The 19,601-nt window shown below is 40.3% G+C and overlaps 2 protein-coding genes across 2 annotated transcripts in view; one reads left to right on the forward strand and one right to left on the reverse strand.

Moving 5' to 3' along the window:
* LOC128667151 (uncharacterized protein C6orf132 homolog) overlaps positions 1-19,601 on the reverse strand; it is a 121,460-nt gene that overhangs the window by 82,662 nt on the left and 19,197 nt on the right. The window lies entirely within an intron of this gene.
* LOC128667152 (uncharacterized) lies at positions 4,326-5,024 on the forward strand (the record flags this gene model as incomplete). The annotated part of the gene is made up of 1 exon (XM_053722077.1): positions 4,326-5,024. A coding segment is annotated over exon 1 (639 nt), but the record flags the coding sequence as incomplete, so codon positions are not given.

The raw sequence follows: 19,601 nt of genomic DNA on the forward strand, positions 1-19,601 counted from the left end.
TCACTATAAATTCTTTGTGTATTCTTCAATAAAGGGGACTCTTTGCATGTGTGTGTGATTTCAGTGGTCACCCCAGGGCCCTGAAGAAAACGTGTGCCGCACCCTTATCAGCCAGAGCAGAGCTAAGAAATAAAATAAGTCACCCTACAAACTGGTGTCAGAAGTCGGATGAAACAGGGAACTCTTGGAAGGTGAGTTGAACAAAGAGTCTTTTTTATTCTGACCTTTTTTCTCTTACCACGAGACCCCTTAAGTTTAATTTTACATAGGAATAGTTGGGAATATATATGTGAATCTTTGGTAGATTCTAACTATTGTCTAAAAAGAGGAATAGTAGATTTCTTTGGTAGAAATCAGGTTAAATATATATATGAATCTTTGGTAGATTCAAATTAAATCTTTGGTAGATTTTAATTACTAATAATTAAGTCTTTGGTAGACTAAATAAAAAGGGAATAATAGATTTCTTTGGTAGAAATCAGGTTATATTAAGTCTGGCTGAAGGGTTAAACCACACATTTTCTTGCTGCTTGCTTTTGAAAAATATGCTGTATGGCTAACATTGCTTTAAAGTTATAAGATAAATACTGCATTGTTTATATGAATTCTTATGCTGCTTGCTTTTTAAATATGCTGTATGGCAAAATACTGTTTATTGTATTAAGAAATTAAACTGTTGCTAATATGTATTGCTGTTTCTGAATGTTAGTTAAAACGCTACATTTTTTTCTGGTGAAGGGTGACCTTTGACCTAGAGATAATTAATGCCAGAAACTACTGAAAGGATCAGCATAGTGATATTTTTTTTTCTTTCTCTTGTTGTAAACTTAAGCATTAAGTACAATAACTGGTAACGGAGTACAACCATTCTAGTTAATGTGGTTTTTGCAAAAAGATTCAATAATTAATTGCTCTTAAAGGTAAAGGTATTGTATTTTTTTATTTTTATTATTTTTTATTATTTTATTTTTTTATTTTTTTTGTATTGTATTATATTTTGTTGTATAAGTTTTAAATGATAAGTTAGGAGTTGAGAATGAGCAAATCCCAGTCTAAACAATTTCCATCACCTAAGCAAGGAGAAACATGTAAAGATTATGTGGGAAGGGTGTCGCCCGATGGGTTTATGTATATTATTCCTTGGGTTCAGAATATGGCAGAATGGACAGAAGCTATGAGAAGCTCTGATCCATTCCCCAGAGAGGGGGATAATGATAAATTTCATATGAATATGGTAAAAGGGTTGTGTCTAGGTGATGAAGAGGCATTTCCATGGTATAAAGGTGATCCAAGATGGAATATGGATTATATGAAAAAGGGTGGGGAAAATTGGCTGACTGTTGCTCCATACTGGCAATATATTGATATAGATGGGAATAAAAAGAAGGATAAAAGTGAGAAGCAAAGACAGACAGCATATTCACCCCCCCCCTGCCCCATATAATGCCCCTCACCTACCTTTGCCATCATATAACAGACTATATCCTAGACTCCCATCCCCTAGTGACATAGATCTAGAGACTATTGCTATTGCCTCTGCTCAGGTACCCCAGGAATGGACCTTGCCAGGACCTTCTGTAACTCCCCGATACCAGGTCACTAAACCCCCAATTATGCCCAAACCCCCGATTAAGGTTGAACCAGTAACACCTTCCTACCCCCCTACAATAACCCCACAATATAAAAGAGGGAATGAAGAAGTAGAGGAGGAGGAGGCAGCTGTACCAGAAGCTAGTATGCCATTTCTTACTGTTGGAGACCAATTAATTATTAAACCTTTGTCCCCGGGTGAATTAAGGGAAATTACCAAGGGAGCCCCAAACCCCCGTCAACATCCATCAGCTTGTATTATGTATTTAAAAAGAATGTTACAAGGACAAAACATGACACAGACAGACATAAGAATTATCATTGATGCACTTCTAGACTATGACCCTGAATCAGGTTGGGAGTGGGGTAATGTAAAGAGTATTAGTAAATTGAGTCGTGATCCAACAATTAACTATGCCCTAAACACACGTGAGGGACTTGATGAAATGTGGACAGAATTAAGTATAGAAATGCATAGAATATGGAAGGATAAACAAAGTATGTCAATTGCACTAGCGTGCAAACAGAATACAAAGGAAACAGTAGTAGAATTTGTTAAGCGTTTTTATAAATGCTGGAAGGAAGAGGCTGGAATGGAATCAGGAGATGCAATGGGCTCTCTGAAGGTCCAGACTTGCATTAGTAATATGCAACCTCAGCTTTCTTTGTTGGTGAAACAACTTGTCTCTGATTGGTCGGAGTTGACTCCAGCAGAATTCTTGAAAATAATTCATGAAAAAGAAGGGGCAGGTTGTTTTGACATCAGGAAATTAGAGACACAGGAGCTACATGCTCTGCCTTATGCTCAGATATGTATGATGGCCTTACTGGAAAATCTGAACCTTCTTTAGGGATTAATGGAGTGCTGACTCAGACTCGCATCACACCGCCACTTGAAGTTAGGGTACCCTGTACTGGCCAACAACTTGTGCACCCATTTCGTATTATAACTGGGTGTCCCCTTAACCTTTTGGGTCGTGATCTTATGGGTCCCCTTGGAGTGAAAGTAGCTGTCACTAGACAGGGTGGGTTAGACGTGAGTCTAGGGTCCACTAACCTGTGTTTTTATAATGACATATTGACAGATGTCCCATCCTCTGTATGGGCATCTTCAAAACTTGACATTGGTTTAGTTCAGTGTACCCCATATAAAGCCAGATTAAAACCTAATACTACTCCAGTGTTTATTAAACAATATCCATTGTCTAGAGAGAAGAAAGAAGGGATAAGACCCATGATAGAGGAATTCCTTAAACAAGGAATCCTCCGTCCAGTAGTTTCTCCCTATAATACCCCCATAAATCCGATCCCAAAGAAAGACAATGAATATAGGTTAGTACAAGACCTAAGGGCAATTAATGAAATAGTAATCCCAATTGCCCCAATAGTCCCAGATGTTACAACCTTACTCACAGCCATTCCACATGATACCTGTATATTTACAGTCATTGATTTAGCTAACGCATTTTTTTCAGTCCGATTGGACCCTGAGACACAGCTACTTATGGCTTTTTATTATGATGGGCGTCAGCTTACCTGGACACGCCTCCCTCAAGGCTATGTGGCCTCACCTGCGGTCTACTCACTGGTGCTCCAACGTAACTTACGGTCATGGACTCCCAGCCAAGGTTCCGTCCTCCTTCAGTACGTCGATGACCTACTGTTGTGTAGTCCTAACCAGGAGGCAAATACAGTAGATACAATAAGTCTGTTAAAACACCTTGCTGCTGAAGCTGATTAAAATAGCAAAACATAAGCTACAAGTAGGAGTGACAAACGTGGAGTACCTTGGTTTTGTGCTTTCCCAAGGCCACCGGTCCATTAGTCCCAAACGAATCCAAGCGATTCAACAGATCCCAAAGCCAGTTACTAGAAAGGACATGCTCACCTTTCTAGGTATGATTAATTATTGCAGACAATGGATTCCTGAGTGCTCCCATCATGATTCCATTCTAAGGCAAGCCACAAAAGGGGATAGCCCTGAACATATACAATGGACCACAGACATGACTAAATCCTACATAGCTCTGAAGACTAGCATTATTAGTGCCCCTGCTTTAGGACTACCTGATTATTGTAAACCATTTCACTTGTATGCGAGGGACAATTGTAAAACCATGGCTGCTGTCTGTGCCCAAGAGCATGGTGGAGGCAATATGCGTCCCGTAGCTTTCTTTTCCAAAGTAGTCCCAATACTGGTACAAGGGATGCCGGCGTGTCTCCGAGCATTGGCGGCTTGCGCCATGGCTGTAGAGATGGTTGAAACAATCACATTAGGCCATCCAATAGTACTACACACTAGTCACCAAGTTTTACATCTTGTAAAAAATGTCACTACCCAACACATGACTTCTCAAAGACTTTCTAGTTATGAATGTATATTACTGAATAATACAAATCTGACTATTAAATTTAGTAGTGTATCCTCAGGGCCAACTCAAATACTTAGTGCCTTACTTACAGAATCACCAGACTTTCCAACAGACCATGACTGTATAGAGGTAATACACCACATTACCACACCAAGACCTGACTTGATGGATAAACCTTTTGACCATGATGATAATGTGTTTGTTGATGGTTCTTGTTCCCGACCTAGTGATGGTATTTATAAGACAGGCTATGCCGTTGTGCAACTACCAGACATTGTTCTAGATGCAGGCCCCATTCCTTATCCTTCTGCACAAGCTGCAGAATTAATAGCACTCACAAAAGCATGTAAATTGTCTGAAAATAAATCTGTTAACATTTACACTGACTCTCGCTATGCTTTTGGGGTTGTACACGATTTTGGTATGATATGGAAACAACGTGGTTTTGTTTCAGCAGATGGCAAGACCATCTCTCATACAGACCTGATTAATGACCTTTTAGAGGCCATACAACTCCCAAAGGACATAGTGATCATACATTGCCGTGCACATACATACAAGTCTGACCCTATTTCCTTGGGTAATGCGCTTGCAGATAAAATTGCTAAAGAGGCTGCTTATGTTTCTCATACACCCGGATCCACCATCCGTATGTATGCTGTTTTAGCCCCACCTTCATGTCCTACAGACCATATGCTTCTTGAACTCCAGGGACATGCCACTCCTAGTGACATATCTTTCTGGACTACTAATGGGTTAACTTTAGATGAGAATGGTTTGTTTTCTAAAGAGGGGAAGGTGGGCATACCGGAAAGCAGTGCACCACTCTTTATAGCACAAGCCCATGGTGTTGGACACCTAGGTATAAAACCAACAACTAACTTGTTGAAGCAATCTTTCTACATTAGAGGTATAGGTGATCATTGCAAGGCATATATTAATAGATGTGTATATTGCTTACAGACCAATGCAACCCTCCCCAATAAAGCCCAGCATGACCACTTACCCCCACCTACAGCCCCATTCACACATCTACAAATTGATTTTACACATATTCCAAAAACTGGCACTAAACAATTATATCTGCTTGTAATAGTTGACCAATTTTCTAAGTGGCCAGAAGCTTTTGTTACCCAGAGGGAAGATGCAAAAACAGTCGCAAAAATTTTAGCCACTGAAATAATTCCCAGATTTGGTTGTCTACTTCAGATTAATTCTGATAACGGTCCAGCGTTCATTAGTAAAATCACACATGAGTTAGTAGAATGGTTACAGATTAATTGAACTTTCACATTCCCTACCATCCTCAAAGCTCAGGGATTGTAGAAAGAATGAATCGCAATATCAAGGAAAAACTTTTAAAGGCAACAGCAGGTACATGGGTTAAATGGCAAAACTATTTACCTGCGATTTTAGCAGAAATCAGAATGACCCCAAATAGGACAACCAGGTTGTCTCCATTTGAGGTCCTAATGGGTAGACCATTCCTGACTCCATGGGTAAAAGGCCCACTTATCAATAAAAATGGTGATTTAGATTTTATTAAGGAACAATATGTAAAACAATTGATTGATAAATTGAATGGCATCTATGGTGATGTGTCTTCCCGTTTACCTCTTCCCTCACAGAAACCAACCCATCCTTTCAAGCCTGGAGATCTGGTCTGCATTCGCCAGCTGAATAAAGCAAAGAAAGGAGGTTTCCCGTTCAGCAAGCCAGTCACTGTGATCGCTGTAACCAGGACTGCCGTACTGACTGACGACAAGGACATCTGGATACACGCTTCACGAGTGAAACTCTGTCCAAAGAGAGGAGAAGCGGGTGACAAGCTATCGGTCACCCCTCACAAAGGAGAAGTGGGTGATAAGGTATCGATCACTGCTCACAAAGACCAGGATGATGATCTCAATCATGGATCCAAGACATTTCTGCAAGATCTTCCTTTTCCTAATGGGGATATTGATCTTTGTGTATATCCCAATAGTATTAATAACGGCATGTTATTACTCACCTGAAGATGCTGGACACTTTACACCTATTTGTTTACTATTATTAACATTGTTTAACTGTTACATGTCTTGTACTTTACGAAAGAAAATATCAGGTATGATACAAGATGCAGAAAAAGTTCAACTGCAAAATTTAATTAGAGGTAGACCCAGATAGTTTATATTGTAGGAACATTACAGGTTATGTGATCACGATGTGATCAAAGAGGGGAATGATGGGTATATATGTGTGTATGTATATATGTATGTGTATGTATGTGTGTATGTATATATGTGTGTATGTGTATATATATATATATATATATATATATATATGTATATATATATATATATGTGTATATATATATATGTGTATATATATATTATATATTATGTTATATGGGTAATTTGAATCTCACATATTAAGCATATTGAGGGTAGCCTTAAATCTAGTATCACATGTTTATAATGCAGCACACAGTATCTCAATCTCATTGCAGCATTCCACAAGTTTCTTTTGTATAAGTTGTAACATATGGTTCTAATATATGATCCTCTCTACAAATGGTTATATGGGCATATTCTGTTATGTGCTATAACAACATTCTTATTTCCTGTGGGCCCCTTATGCAGATGTGAAGTTAACTACGTTTTTTATATATTTCCTGTGACCTCATGTATGACGTATACATCACTATAAATTCTTTGTGTATTCTTCAATAAAGGGGACTCTTGTGAAAACACTCAGTTGCATGTGTGTGTGATTTCAGTGGTCACCCCAGGGCCCTGAAGAAAACGTGTGCCGCACCCTTATCAGCCAGAGCAGAGCTAAGAAATAAAAGAAGTCACCCTACAGATATTGTCATTATTTTTAAGGGCATCAAGTATTTCTTTCTCTTTTTGACTTAGATTATAATTTCTCATTTTAAAGTTGTTACACATATCTGCACATTCTTGTAAGACTGCATCTTTGAATTGTGTGATGTATTGCCCTTGCGATTGCACTGGAAAAAAGATAGATTTTGGTCTTAAATGGCTGTGTATTGGAGCTAGACGGGTAGGGGTGTCTGAAATTATATCTAACCAGTCCTCCTCTATTTGTGTCCCAAAATTGTTGCTCTCTCTTTCCAAATCTGACAATGCTTGTAAAGCTTCATTATCCCTAAATGTCAATTGGTCCTTTTTATCACCATTACTCTGTTCTTTTTCAAAGTGATGGACCAGTGTCAGTTTCCTAATGAATTTATTTATATCTATAAATAAATCAAAGGAACTGGGATTGCTCGTTTGAGCAAAGGATAAACCTTTTTTCAATAGAGTCTCCTCCTGCGAATTTAGAATATGTGAAGATAAATTAAAAATCTTAATGTTATGCAATCCCTCCTCATTACTTCCAATTCTGGTTTCCTTCTTTTTAAATCTGGATCTTCTACCTGCTCTGCATCCTCTTCTATATCCATTATTCTTTTTCTCCCTTTTCCCTGGCCTTGTGCTATTGGACTGTAAAACTGTGGGGGTCTCCACTCCAAGTCCCAATCTACTTGTTTGGGTCTTGCACCTAAGTCTATTGTCTTTGGTTTGAATTTGTTTGCATTGCCTGCCCCTAAAAAAGAATGTTGTTGTTGTTTGGTCCTATTTGGTTGTCCATATGGGACTGCCATTCTATCTCGTTCTTGTCCTCTTGGACTCCTAGTGTGATGTTCCCAATGATTAGTTTGTTCTCTAGGGGCATCCCTGAACTCTTTACATCTATAGTAGTTATATATATATATATATGCGATAATGCCGATGTTTGTATAGGTTAAAGGAATATTCTAATCAAAATATAAGGGTAATGATTGTAATAGAGCATGCAATTTGAATGAACTTTCTAAAGAAATCAATTAACATTTTTCTCTGTTCTCTGTTTAGATTGTTTTAAATGTAGGCTTAGATGTTCTATGTTTTGTTAAGCACATAGGTAGCACTTAATGATTGGTGTTGAAATGTAGGCAAACAATCATCAGGCAATACACAGGTGATGATCCAAACCTGTGATTTCTTCTAAGTTTAAAGGGACATGAAACCCAAAAATGTTATTTCATGACTAAGCTAGATAATACATTTTTCTTTTATAAAAAATAATTTAGTTTCTATTATCTAATTTTTTTCATTTTCTCGGTATGCTTTATTGAATGAGCAGCAATACACTACTGGTTGCTGACTGAACACATTGGTGAGCCAATGACAATCAGTATATATATGCAGCCACCAATCATTAACTATAACCTTGGTTCTTTGCTGCTCCTCTGCTTGCAAAGATAAACCTTTCAGCAAAGGATAACAAGAGAATGAAGCAAATTAAATAATAGAAGTAAATTGGAAATTTGTTTAAATTAGTATTCTCTATCTGAATACACAAAGTAAAGGTTTGGGTTTCATACCCCTTTAAATTATTTTTCAAATAAATATAATAATAGAAAGAAGAATATTTACCATTAGGCCAATTTTTGGATGTATATATAAAATGCATGGTCTATGTAAATGAGGAATAACATCTTTTGGCTATACTATTCTTAGAAATACCATAAAATTACAGATTATATCAACAATCAATGTAATTGAACATTCGTGTTTAAGACTGTGATATTCTTCATTAATACCATTTTAACTTTAAAATAATGGTATTGACTGTCCCGCTAATGTCAGCACACATAACATTAATTATTTTTATTTTTTTTGTGTTACCTGAGGAGGAGATTGAAGATGTTGGAGGGTGTCCTGAAGCCCTTCAGACCTCAGCTTAAAAAAACAAATGTTTATATACAGAGTTAACAATAATTTTTCAATCATACGAGTAAGAACATTTGAATTAAACACAATCTAACATTGCTCTCTAATTGGGATAGTTGTGTCGCACTTAAAAATTATTAGCGCGACCTCCAATTTTTAGTGATGGGGAAATGTTGATCCTGGTCTACGGGATGGACCGCTATTTCCCATGAGGATTGGAGGTGTGAGAGGAATTGCTCATGAGGACAGGGACCGCATCATCTATGAGATAATGCGGCAGATGAGAAGAGTGTCGGGCATACGGAAGTCACGTCGGAATTGTCTCAGGAGGTTTTTCGGACCTTCTGAGACGCGAAAACGAGCGATACCGGGACTTACGATCGCTCATTAGAGCCAGTAAGTAGCACTTATTATATTGTGTATTGTACTTATAAATTATGTATATTTTAATGACGCAGAAAAACAATTTTTATTTCATGATAGAGCATTGAATTTTAATCGACTTAGTAATGTAATCCTATTAATTTTACTTCATTCTGTGAATATGTTTATTTGAAAATCCAAGAATATAAGTTTCGTTGCAGGCCCATTTTAATTTCAAAACATGGGTTGTTTTGAATGATTGTTGGCTTTATGGCAGCCACCAATTTTATGTCAGCCCCCAATAAAACAGTTCTGTACAGGGAACGAACAACCGGCTCAATACCATTGTTAGCCTATTCTATGGCAATTTACGACCTGGGTGCAGCTTCTTTTAGCCCAGAAATGCTTTGCACAGAGAAGAACTTTCCTGTAGTATATCAGTCTAAACCCGCCTATTACAATCAGTCTAGCGCTGAAATACCAGGCAATTCCTCTCTGAACAAGGAACACAGCAACCCCAGACAATCGTTTCGGCCTTCATTGGGCCTCGTCAGGGAGGTGTAGCCATATTCCTCTAAGCAAACTAAGCAAGGAGTCCAAGTCTGGATTCTCCTTTTTCCCATAGGGAGACTAAATACACACAGAGAGAAGCACACTCACAGGAACAAACAATCTGCTCAATACCATTGTTAGCCTGTTCTATGGCGATTTACCACCTGGGTGCAGCTTCTTTTAGCCCAGTAATGCTTTGCACAGAGAACTTTCCTGTAATATATGTCTGATCCCGCCTATTATGGTCAGTCCAGCACCGAAATACCAGGCAATTCCTCTCTGAACAAGGAACACAGCAACCCCAGATGATTGTTTCGGCCTTTATTAGTCCTCGTCAGTGAGGTATAGCCATATTCCTCTAAGCACACTGAGCAAGAAGTCCACATCTGGATTCCCCTTTTTCCCATAGGGAGACTAAATACTCACAGAGAGAAGCACACTCACAGGAACGAACAACCGGCTCAATACCATTGTTAGCCTGTTCTATGGCGATTTACCACCTGGGTGCAGCTTCTTTTAGCCCAGAAATGCTTTGCACAGAGAAGAACTTTCCTGTAGTATATCAGTCTGATCCTGCCTATTAGGTCAGTCCAGCGCCGAAATACCAGGCAATTCCTCTCTGAACAAAGAACACAGCAACCCCAGACGATCGTTTCTTTGTTCATTGGGCCTCGTCAGTGAGGTGTAGCCATATTCCTCTAAGCACACTGAGCAAGGAGTCCACGTCTGGGTTCCCCTTTTTCCCATAGGTAGACTAAATACACAGAGAGAGAAGCACACTCACAGGAATGAAGAACTGGCTCAATACTATTGTTAGCCTGTTCTATGGTGATTAACCACCTGGGTGCAGCTTCTTTTAGCCCAGTAATGCTTTTCACAGAGAAGAACTTTCCTGTAGTATATCAGTCTGATCCCGCCTATTACGGTCAGTCCAGCGCCGAAATACCAGGCAATTCCTCTCTGAACAAGGAACACTGCAACCCCAGATAATAGTTTTGGTCTTCATTGGGCCTTGTCAGTGAGGTGTAGCCATATTCCTCTAAGCACACTGAGCTAGGAGTCCACTTCTGGATTCCCATTTTTCCCATAGGGAGACTAAATACACACAGAGAGAAGTACACAAAACAAAGGATGTGAGAAGCACTCGATCACAGCTGGTTCAAACGTTTTAATGGACAGGGTATCCAAACAGCAATTGACAATACACGGTGTTCAAAGGGACTATGTCCCTGGTAAAAATACAGAGAAAAATAACAAACTAAGAGCTAGTAATGCTGTCGGCTAATGCGTTTCGGCGTGAGCCTTACTCATAGCCTCAATAAGAAAACATGTAAACCAGAATTTTTGTTGTTTAAAAAGAAAGTTAATCCCTTTATTACCCATTCCCCAGTTTTGCACAACCAACACAGTTGTATTAATATACTTTTTACCTCTGTTATTATCTTGTATCTAAGCTACTGCTGACTGCCCCCTTATTTCAGTTCTTTTGACAGACATGCAGTTTAGCCAATCAGTGCTCACTCCTAGGTCACTTTACGTGCATTAGCTCAATATTATCTATATGAAACATGTGAACTAATGCCCTCTAGTGGTCAAAATGTATTCAGATTAGAGGCAGTCTTCAAGGTCTAAGAAATTAGCATATGAACCTCCTAGTTTTAGCTTTCAACTAAGAATACCAAGAGAACAAAGAAAAATTGGTGATAAAAGTAAATTTGGAAGTTGTTTAAAATTGCATGCCCTATTTAAATCATGAAAGTTTTTTTTGGACTTGACTGTCCCTTTAAAAAACCTAGCTCACAATCCGGTTGGTTCTTGGGGGGACACCCTTTTTGACCAAACAACCAATCTGTAGTGTCTACTGCACACGCCCCCTCTGAAAGCAAAGGTATCTCATCTGGCTTGTTCCCGCCCTGTTCGAGCCCCTAAAGCCGTGTCCTAATACTGAGTACTCCAAAGAATCTAGTACAAACATTTGGGAATTAACCCTTATATACATATGACAATCAAGAAACTCGACTCGTTATGTTGAAAATGGCCGGAGAATACACTTACGTAAAGATAAAAATCCCAGCAGAAAAACTGAGCTGTGACCCAAATCACTACAGGGGGAGGGAACAACATACTCAGTCAGCTCCAAATGGATATCAACACACCCACGGGCCAATAGCTCAACAATGGTCCATATTCAGTATTACACGTAACCGTTAGTAAATAAACAGGCTGACCCATACAGGACAGTGGATGTAAGGGAGTGGAAGGGAGGGCAAAAATGCTTAAACCATAAGAGTATACGTAACGCATATCACTCATATCAAACCCAACAAAAATAGTTCAAGCCAAATTAGGCTATGTAAAAATAGGATTGTGCTAAACATTGAAAATCCCTTATCCCACACACTGGAAGTATCAAAAGGGCCCAACTCTAAAGTCCAAAATTACACTGTAGTAGGACCATAAATAACACTCAAAATTACTGTATGACAGCCAATGGTATACAGTATAATTCAATGTGAGCACAAAAGAGCAAACTCCAGGAGTGGTAAGAAACTATTACAACAAAATACCCAATAAAACACCCCATGACAACTAATTAAGTGAAAGCAAGAAAAATATTTAATAAGTATCTGCACATGTGAATATATATACATGTGGTCAGCATAGGTTAGTACATAGGGCCCCCATGGTGGCACAAAATATATAGATGTCACTAACACATCGGGCAGGCCCCCATACAGCTAGACCTAACAGGACCAAAAATTAATCAAATCAAACTCCGAATTGAGGCCTTCTGGAATTCTAGTTTTCAATTTGAATATCCAGAAGGCCTCCCTCTCCCCTAGTTTGCGAACTCTATCTCCTTGTCCCTTTTTAGGAAGTACCTTATCAATGATGGTCCATGTAAAGGGCCCCAGTGATTTCTGGTGTACCTCAAAAAAATGTCTAACTAGGGGAGTAGTCTTGGTGCCAATTCTAATATCAGACATATGTTCCTTTATACGTGTTCTGGCTTCCCTAGTCGAGAGTCCCCCGTATTGAATGGAACACAGACTGCGAAGACTGAGAAGTTATCAGGTAAATGATGTAAGTTTGTCTGCAATTCAAACAAAACTTAATACTGAATCTGTCACCAGTTACTGCTGAACTAAAAGTTTCTCCCATAATAATTTTTTCACATGCCACACAGGTATGATGGTGGCATTTGAATACCCCCATACAGCTAAGCCATGATGACGTATTGGGATTGGGATAATCAGACCAACTCTTCGTTGGAGCCACCATATTTCCAATTGTTCTGTTCTTTCTATAGGCAAATCTGATCCCCCTTTCAACCACCTCAATCAAGCCGTCATCTGCTGATAGGAGATTAAAATGTTTGCCTACTATCTGACAAATTTCATTATATTGTTTGGAGTACTCAGTAATGAAGGAGACTCTGGTACTTTGTACAATTCCCCCTTTTTGGTTTTGCTCATGATCAATAGTCTCTCCCTTGGAATTTTCTCCACTGCCTTCCTAGCCTTCATGATTGTCTTTGTGTCATAACCTCTTTCTTTAGGTCTAGAAGCCAGCTCATCCGCCTGTCTCTCATATACTGATTGAAATGTACAATTTATTTTTAATCAGATGAATTGGCTTTTAGCTACACCCCTAAACACTCTTTTTGGGTGGCAGCTAGAGGCATGAAGGAGTGAGTTACCTGCTATGGGCTTATGGAACACCTCCATGTTTATTTTCTGTCCCTGCACACCCTCCAATGTGATGTCCAGGAAATTTACACGTGTTTCCTGTACTTCAAAAGTAAAGCCCAGACCAAAGGTATTGTTATCCAAGTTGGCCACAAAATCTTTCAGGTGATGATCAGTCCCTCCCCATATGAAAAGCAGGTCGTCAATAAAGTGACCATACCAGACTATGTCTGCTTTAAAATGGTTTTCCTCCCCAAAGACGTGGGACAGCTCCCACCATCCCATGAAGGTGTTGGCATATGAGGGGGCAAATTTCGCCCCCATAGCTGTCCCACGTCTCTGGAGGTGGAATTTACCCATATACTCAAAATAATTATGGGTAAGGAGGAACCGAGTGACTTCCACCACATAATCCACAAATACAGTGTCCCCACCATAGTGTTTATTAAGAAAAAAGCGAACAGCTTCCAGACCCTTTGTGTGCGGAATAGAGGTGTTGAGGGATTTAACATCCACAGTGAGCCATTTGTAGTTCATCTCCCAGGTTATACCATAAAGCAGATTTAGAACATCTTTAGTATCTGCCAAATGACTCCACAAAGTGCTCACTATAGGTTGCAGGATACCGTCCAGCCATTCAGAGAGGTGTTCAAGTAATGACCCAATACCACTCACAATTGGCCTCCCCTGTACATTTTCCAAAGTTTTATGAACTTTGGGGAGATGGTTGAAGATAGCAATGGTGGGATTGGAAACAAGTAAATAACTCTTGGTTTCAGGATCAATAAAACCAAACTCCACCCCATCATCCACAAGGGAGGCCAACTGTGACTGATAGGCCAGAGTGGGAACCCCCCGGTAGTATGGTATAATCCTCCATATTCGTTAGCTGCCTCAACGCTTCCGAGACAAAGTCATTTTTATCTTGTAGGACAATACGGTTATTAAATATAATTAATCTATCTAAATATACCCCTGACTCCCACGAACTTGAGGTTCTAAGCTTGGGATTGACTTTTGTTCCCTCAGCGGATTTCAATCTGTTCAAGACTTTGCTAAATGTTAATAAACTTTTACGGGACTTAACTCTAAAAAAGTTCATTAATATGCATCCCATTAGAGGATTGGATGAGAGTCACGTTACTATTGGCAATGAGCTGGGAACAGAAAACATGGGAAACCTGAGGGACAATACTCTTGATTTCCAGGAGTTGTGTGATATTGGTACCTTGGAATCTCTCTTAGAAGGTAGGGATTTGGACAGACCCGGTGGGGCCAAGTTACCGACTTTCAGGGAGAAGTCCACCTTTTACCCCATTCAATGCAGGGGCAACCTTTTAGAGAAATTCCAAAACAGGGTAGAGGAGGATCTTACCCGTCTGTACTACAAATCTGTGAGGGGTGAGCAGAGTAATATCACCAACAAACAAAAGAGGGCATTAGAAAAACTAGGTAAGAATGATGACATTGTCATCAGAGCTGCGGATAAGGGTGGGACTATTGTCATACAAGATAAAAATGACTTTGTCTCGGAAGCGTTGAGGCAGCTAACGAATATGGATTATACCAAACTACCGGGGGATCCCACTCGGGCCTATCAGTCACAGTCAGCCTCCCTTGTGGATGATGGGGTGGAGTTTGGTTTTATTGATCCTGATACCAAGAGTTATTTACTTGTTTCCAATCCCACCATTGCTATATTCAACCATCTCCCCAAAGTTCATAAAACTTTGGAAAATGTACAGGGGAGGCCAATTGTGAGTAGTGATGTCGCAAATAGTTCGCCGGTGAATAGTTCCCGGCGAACATAGCATGTTCGCGTTCGCCGCTGCGGGCGAACATATGCGATGTTCGATCCGCCCCCTATTCGTCAACATTGAGTAAACTTTGACCCTGTATCTCACAGTCTGCAGACACATTCCAACCAATCAGCAGCAGACCCTCCCTCCCAGACCATCCCAGCTCCTGAACAGCAGCCATTTTAGATTCATTCGGAAGCTGCATTGTTAGTGAGAGGAGGGACAGTGTAGCTGCTGGTGATTTAATAGGGAAATTGATAGCTAGGCTAGTGTATTCAGTGTCCACTACAGTCCTGAAGGACTCATCTGATCTCTGCTGTAAGCACAGCACCCAAAAAGCCCTTTTTAGGGCTAGAACATCATTTTATTTTATTTTTTCTGTGTAATCTAATTGCAGTTGCCTGCCTGCCAAGCCACTTGCCCAGTGCCACCACTCATATCTGGTGTAACAGTAGTGTAAATTTAAAAAAAAAAAACTTTTTTGACTGTGAAACATCAGTCTGCTAGTGTAATCAAATTGCAGTTGCCTGCCTGCCAGTGTGTGTGCCAGGCCCACTTGCCCAGTGCCACACCACTCATATCTGGTGTAACAATAGTGTAAATTAAAAAAAAAAACTTTCTTGACTGTGAAACATCAGTCTGCTAGTGTAATCTAATTGCAGTTGCCTGCCTGCCAGCGTGTGTGCCAGGCCCACTTGCCCAGTGCCACACCACTCATATCTGGTGTAACAGTAGTGTAAATTTAAAAAAAACCAAAAACTGTTTTGACTGTGAAACATCAGTCTGCTAGTGTAATCTAATTGCAGTTGCCTGCCTGCCAGCGTGTGTGCCAGGTCCACTTGCCCAGTGCCACACCACTCATATCTGGTGTAACAGTAGTGTAAATTTAAAAAAAAAAAAAAACTTTTTTGACTGTGAAACATCAGTCTGCTAGTGTAATCTAATTGCAGTTGCCTGCCTGCCAGCGTGTGTTCCAGGCCCACTTGCCCAGTGCCAACACTCATATCTGGTGTAAAAGTTGTGTAAATTAAAAAAAAAAAAAAATTGACTGTGAAACATCAGTCTGCTTGTGTAATCTAATTGCAGTTGCCTGCCTGCCAGCGTGTGTGCCAGGCTCACAGTGTATACTGTGCCCACTTGCCCAGTGCCCCCACTCATATCTGGTGTAACAGTAGTGTAAATTTAAAAAAAAAAACTTTTTTGACTGTGAAACATCAGTCTGCTTGTGTAATCTAATTGCAGTTGCCTGCCTGCCAGCGTGTGTGCCAGGCTCACAGCGTATACTGTGCCCTCTGGTGTAACAGTAGTGTAAATTAAAAAAAAAAAAAAAAATTGACTGTGAAACATCAGTCTGCTTGTGTAATCTAATTGCAGTTGCCTGTCTGCCAGCATGTGTGCCAGGCCCACTTGCCCAGTGCCACCAGTCATATCTTGTGTAACAGTAGTGTAAATTTAAAAAAAAAAAACTTTTTTGACTGTGAAATATCAGTCTGCTTGTGAAATCTAATTGCAGTTGCCTGCCTGCTAGTGTGTGTGCCAGGCTCACAGCGTATACTGTGCCCACTTGCCCAGTGCCCCCACTCATATCTGGTGTAACAGTAGTGTAAATTTAAAAAAAAAACTTTTTTTACTGTGAAACATCAGTCTGCTTGTGTAATCTAATTGCAGTTGCCTGCCTGCCAGCGTGTGTGCCAGGCTCACAGCATATACTGTGCCCACTTGCCCAGTGCCACCACTCATATCTGGTGTAACAGTAGTGTAAATTTAAAAAAAAAAACTTTTTTGACTGTGAAACATCAGTCTGCTTGTGTAATCTAATTGCAGTTGCCTGCCTGCCAGCGTGTGTGCCAGGCCCACTTGCCCAGTGCCACCACTCATATCTGGTGTAACAGTAGTGTAAATTTAAAAAAAAAAATTTTTTTGACTGTGAAACATCAGTCTGCTTGTGTAATCTAATTGCAGTTGCCTGCCTGCCAGTGTGTGTGCCAGGCCCACTTGCCCAGTGCCACCACTCATATCTGGTGTAACAGTAGTGTAAATTTAAAAAACAAACTTTTTTGACTTTGAAACATCAGTCTGCTAGTGTAATCTAATTGCAGTTGCCTGCCTGCCAGCATGTGTGCCAGGCCCACTTGCCCAGTGCCACCACTCATATCTGGTGTAACAGTAGTATAAATTTAAAAAAAAAAACTTTTTCGACTGTGAAACATCAGTCTGCTAGGGTAATCTAATTGCAGTTGCCTGCCTGCCAGCGTGTGTGCCAGGCCCACAGCGTATACTGTGCCCACTTGCCCAGTGCCCTGACTCATATGTGGTGTAACAGTAGTGTAAATTTAAAAAACAAACTTTTTTGACTTTGAAACATCAGTCTGCTAGTGTAATCTAATTGCAGTTGCCTGCCTGCCAGCGTGTGTGCCAGGCCCACTTGCCCAGTGCCACACCACTCATATCTGGTGTAACAGTAGTGTAAATTTAAAAAAAAACAAAAACTGTTTTGACTGTGAAACATCAGTCTGCTAGTGTAATCTAATTGCAGTTGCCTGCCTGCCAGCGTGTGTGCCAGGTCCACTTGCCCAGTGCCACACCACTCATATCTGGTGTAACAGTAGTGTAAATTTAAAAAAAACAAAACTTTTTTGACTGTGAAACATCAGTCTGCTAGTGTAATCTAATTGCAGTTGCCTGCCTGCCAGCGTGTGTGCCAGGCCCACTTGCCCAGTGCCAACACTCATATCTGGTGTAAAAGTTGTGTAAATTAAAAAAAAAAAAAATTGACTGTGAAACATCAGTCTGCTTGTGTAATCTAATTGCAGTTGCCTGCCTGCCAGCGTGTGTGCCAGGCTCACAGTGTATACTGTGCCCACTTGCCCAGTGCCCCCACTCATATCTGGTGTAACAGTAGTGTAAATTTAAAAAAAAAAACTTTTTTGACTGTGAAACATCAGTCTGCTTGTGTAATCTAATTGCAGTTGCCTGCCTGCCAGCGTGTGTGCCAGGCTCACAGCGTATACTGTGCCCTCTTGCCCAGTGCCACCAGTCATATCTTGTGTAACAGTAGTGTAAATTTAAAAAAAAAAAAACTTTTTTGACTGTGAAATATCAGTCTGCTTGTGAAATCTAATTGCAGTTGCCTGCCTGCCAGCGTGTGTGCCAGGCTCACAGCGTATACTGTGCCCACTTGCCCAGTGCCCCCACTCATATCTGGTGTAACAGTAGTGTAAATTTAAAAAAAAAACTTTTTTTACTGTGAAACATCAGTCTGCTTGTGTAATCTAATTGCAGTTGCCTGCCTGCCAGCGTGTGTGCCAGGCTCACAGCATATACTGTGCCCACTTGCCCAGTGCCACCACTCATATCTGGTGTAACAGTAGTGTAAATTTAAAAAAAAAACTTTTTTGACTGTGAAACATCAGTCTGCTTGTGTAATCTAATTGCAGTTGCCTGCCTGCCAGCGTGTGTGCCAGGCCCACTTGCCCAGTGCCACCACTCATATCTGGTGTAACAGTAGTGTAAATTTAAAAAAAAAAAATTTTTTGACTGTGAAACATCAGTCTGCTTGTGTAATCTAATTGCAGTTGCCTGCCTGCCAGTGTGTGTGCCAGGCCCACTTGCCCAGTGCCACCACTCATATCTGGTGTAACAGTAGTGTAAATTTAAAAAACAAACTTTTTTGACTTTGAAACATCAGTCTGCTAGTGTAATCTAATTGCAGTTGCCTGCCTGCCAGCATGTGTGCCAGGCCCACTTGCCCAGTGCCACCACTCATATCTGGTGTAACAGTAGTATAAATTTAAAAAAAAAAACTTTTTCGACTGTGAAACATCAGTCTGCTAGGGTAATCTAATTGCAGTTGCCTGCCTGCCAGCGTGTGTGCCAGGCCCACAGCGTATACTGTGCCCACTTGCCCAGTGCCCTGACTCATATGTGGTGTAACAGTAGTGTAAATTTAAAAAACAAACTTTTTTGACTTTGAAACATCAGTCTGCTAGTGTAATCTAATTGCAGTTGCCTGCCTGCCAGCGTGTGTGCCAGGCCCACTTGCCCAGTGCCACACCACTCATATCTGGTGTAACAGTAGTGTAAATTTAAAAAAAAACAAAAACTGTTTTGACTGTGAAACATCAGTCTGCTAGTGTAATCTAATTGCAGTTGCCTGCCTGCCAGCGTGTGTGCCAGGTCCACTTGCCCAGTGCCACACCACTCATATCTGGTGTAACAGTAGTGTAAATTTAAAAAAAACAAAACTTTTTTGACTGTGAAACATCAGTCTGCTAGTGTAATCTAATTGCAGTTGCCTGCCTGCCAGCGTGTGTGCCAGGCCCACTTGCCCAGTGCCAACACTCATATCTGGTGTAAAAGTTGTGTAAATTAAAAAAAAAAAAAATTGACTGTGAAACATCAGTCTGCTTGTGTAATCTAATTGCAGTTGCCTGCCTGCCAGCGTGTGTGCCAGGCTCACAGTGTATACTGTGCCCA

Source organism: Bombina bombina, chromosome 7 (assembly GCF_027579735.1).
Source record: "Bombina bombina isolate aBomBom1 chromosome 7, aBomBom1.pri, whole genome shotgun sequence".
In the NCBI taxonomy this organism is placed as follows: domain Eukaryota; kingdom Metazoa; phylum Chordata; class Amphibia; order Anura; family Bombinatoridae; genus Bombina; species Bombina bombina.